The 3,119-nt window shown below is 40.9% G+C and overlaps 1 protein-coding gene across 1 annotated transcript in view; it reads right to left on the reverse strand.

Annotated features, from left to right (window-relative positions):
* Window positions 1-3,119, reverse strand: part of EMH_0059520 (uncharacterized protein) — a gene marked incomplete at both ends in the record, with an annotated part of 4,648 nt that overhangs the window by 1,226 nt on the left and 303 nt on the right. Inside the window, 5 exons of the mRNA XM_013497688.1 lie at window positions 49-246; window positions 558-679; window positions 1,068-1,158; window positions 1,486-1,499; window positions 2,268-2,904. Of these exons, the coding sequence (XP_013353142.1) occupies window positions 49-246; window positions 558-679; window positions 1,068-1,158; window positions 1,486-1,499; window positions 2,268-2,904 (1,062 nt within the window). The remainder of the gene's footprint in view (window positions 1-48; window positions 247-557; window positions 680-1,067; window positions 1,159-1,485; window positions 1,500-2,267; window positions 2,905-3,119) is intronic.

The raw sequence follows: 3,119 nt of genomic DNA on the forward strand, positions 1-3,119 counted from the left end.
AAACCCTAACAAACCCTAAACCCTAAACCCTAAACCCTAAACCCTCACCTGCATTTGACAGCTGTAGCGTAGAGGCGTTCTGCTGCAGCCCAGTTATGCAGCAGCGCCTGTGTCTGGCCCCCCCCTAGATGTGCTGCTGCTGCTGCTGGTGCTGCTGCTGCTGCAGCAGCAAAAGCTTTTGCTGCTGATAGTAAATCCCCCATTTCTAAATACGCCGAACCCAACTGCGTCCAACCCTCACCAGCCCTGATACACAAACCCTAAACCCTAAACCCTAAACCCTAAACTCTAAACCCTAAACCCTAAACCCTAAACCCTTGAATTGAATACATAATACGCATCATATGCTTTGTTTAATCACTCCATAGGCAGCATATATCCTCCACTAAAACCCCTAAACCCTAAACCCTAAACCCTAAACCCTAACCCCTAAACCCTAAACCCTTGAGAGAAGCCGTAGTAAGTGTGTGTGCCCCTGTGTTCCCCCCCCCAAAACCCTAACCCCTAACCCCTAACCCCTAAACCCTAAACCCTAAACCCTAATTTATTTATCTTACGTTGGGTTTATAGCTGTGGCTGCATGCAAAACCTCTACAGCCTCTTCTAGGGCCCCATTAAGACGCGCGAGCTGCGCATACACCTGAAATGTACTGAATGAGGTGGGGGCCATACTCTGACACTAAAAAAAAAAAAAAAACAAAAATAAATAAATAAATAAATAAATAAATTATAAAAAAACAGAAATAAATAAATAAATAAATAAATAAATAAATAAATTAAATTAAATTAATTAATTAATTATAATAAATAAATAAATTAATTAATAAAGGGAAGCAATATAGCAAATGAATAAATAAAATAAACAGAATGAAAATATAAAACAAATAAATAAAAAAAAATAAAAAATAAAACAAAACAAACAAATCCATTAGCAGCAGTAAATAAATATATAAATGTCCACCCCACTAAAACAAAAACAATTAATTAATATAATAACTATACAGAAACATATCTCATATCTCTTACAAATCAGGGTTTAGGGTTTAGGGTTTAGGGTTTAGGGTTACGTGTTCTGCGAGGCGTTGTATTCCTTCTTTGTCGTTTTGTTGACACAAAAGACGAGCAAACTCCAACACAAAGTCCAAACGAGATGGGTGCCTGCAACCCAAATCCAAGCATGCAGATGCATGCATGCATGCATGCATGCATGCATGCAAATGCATGCATGCATGTATATGTATATGTATATGTATATGCATGCATATGCATGTGTATGTGTATATGTATGTGTATATGCATGCATGTATCTGTATCTTTGCATGCATGCATGCATCTGTATATTTATATGTATAGGTATATGTATATGCATGCATGCATGCATGCATGCATGCACGCATGCATGCATGCATGCATGCAATAGTGTATTACATTTGTTGGAGGTGCTGAAATAATTTGAGAGCCGTTTTGTTTTCCCCCAACTCGTACGCACACTTCGCCAGCTGAAAACAAACAAAATTTTAATATTATATATATATATATATATATATATATATTAGATATATTATATATACTATATATATATATATATACATCTATATCATATGTATATATATATATATATGTAGAACAAAACAAAAGAAAAGGAAAACAAAAGAGCAACACAGAAGGAATACACAGCCAAACACAGCAGCGCCAGACAAACAAACAAAAAAAAAAGTAAACACCCAAACAAACAAATAAAAAAAAACTAAACAAACAAACCGAGAAAAAAAAATAAAAAATAATAAAAGAAGAGATAGACTTACATGTGATAGAAGAAAAGGTGAATTAGGAAATAAATAAAGAAGACGAGAAAAAGAAGAAATGGCGGAAATAAAATTATTTATTTTTAAACAAAATAAACCAAAGTAGAGCTGTCCATACACCCCAGATTTATCTAATCCTAATGCATATAAAAACTCATCACTATTCATTTTTATTAAATCCTCGGGATATACAGTACACACAGAACCCTGAATACACAACACAAACCCTAAACCAAACCCTAAACCCTAAACCCTAAACCCTACACCCTCAACCCTAAACCCTAAACCCTAAACCCTAAATTTATTTTTATTAATTTCTCTGGATATGAAATACCGAGAAAAGACTGCAAAAGGAGTAGACAAAAAATTTAAATATTATATTAATTTATAAACCCTAAACCCTAAACCCCAAACCCTAAACCCTAAACCCTAAACCCTAAACCCTAAACCCTTGAACCGTACGGCCGTAGGATGGCTTTGGCCTCCAGCTGCAACGGGGCTGATGAGATCTGCTGCTTCTGCTGCAGTTGCTGCTTCTGCTGCTTCTGCTTCTGCTGCTATTGCTGCTGCTGCTGCTTCTGCTGCTGCTGATATAACGCATTGGCTCCAGTCGCCGTCTCCCCCAGGCAAGTACTGCTGCTGCTGCTGCTGCTGCTGCTGCTGTTGCTGCTGCTGCTGCTGCTGTAGAGCTGTAACCCCGCTTCTGCTGCTGCTGCTGCTGCTGCTGCTGGCGTCAGTATGGGGAATGTCCTGATCGCAAGCGATCTGCATATCGGTCTGCATATCCTGCTGCTGCTGCTGCTGCTGCTGCTGCTGCTGCTGTTGGTGTAGGTTCCCTCTATTGTGTTTGCTGCAGTCTTTATCTGCAGCAGCTGCTGCAGCATCAGCATTGGTCCCCTGGGCCGCTGCAACGCCCTCTGCAGCAGCAGCAGCAGCAGTTGCTGCTGCTGCTGCTGCAGCTGCTGCTGCTGCTGCTGCTGCTGCTGTTGCTGAGCCTGCACTCGATAAAGGGAGAGGGCTGTAAGCCTCGCCAGCAGCAAACACTTGTGCTGCTAGGATTTGTGTTAGATCCTCCCATGCTGCAGCAAAAGAGGGGCAGCTGCGTATACACTCCAGCAGCGCAGCTATCGCCTCAGAAGGACGCTGCTGTGCTGCAGCAGCAACACAAATACAACAAAAAACAGCAGCAGCAGCAGCAGCAGCAGCAGCAGCAGCAGAAATTATGCTAGGCGAATAAACCACCGTGCTGCTGCTGCAGCAAACATTCTTCCTCAACCAGCAGCAGCAAACCCTCTGCTCATGTGGCCACTAATC

This window comes from Eimeria mitis, genomic scaffold (assembly GCF_000499745.2).
Source record: "Eimeria mitis Houghton genomic scaffold, Emh_scaff2849, whole genome shotgun sequence".
Classification (NCBI taxonomy): domain Eukaryota; phylum Apicomplexa; class Conoidasida; order Eucoccidiorida; family Eimeriidae; genus Eimeria; species Eimeria mitis.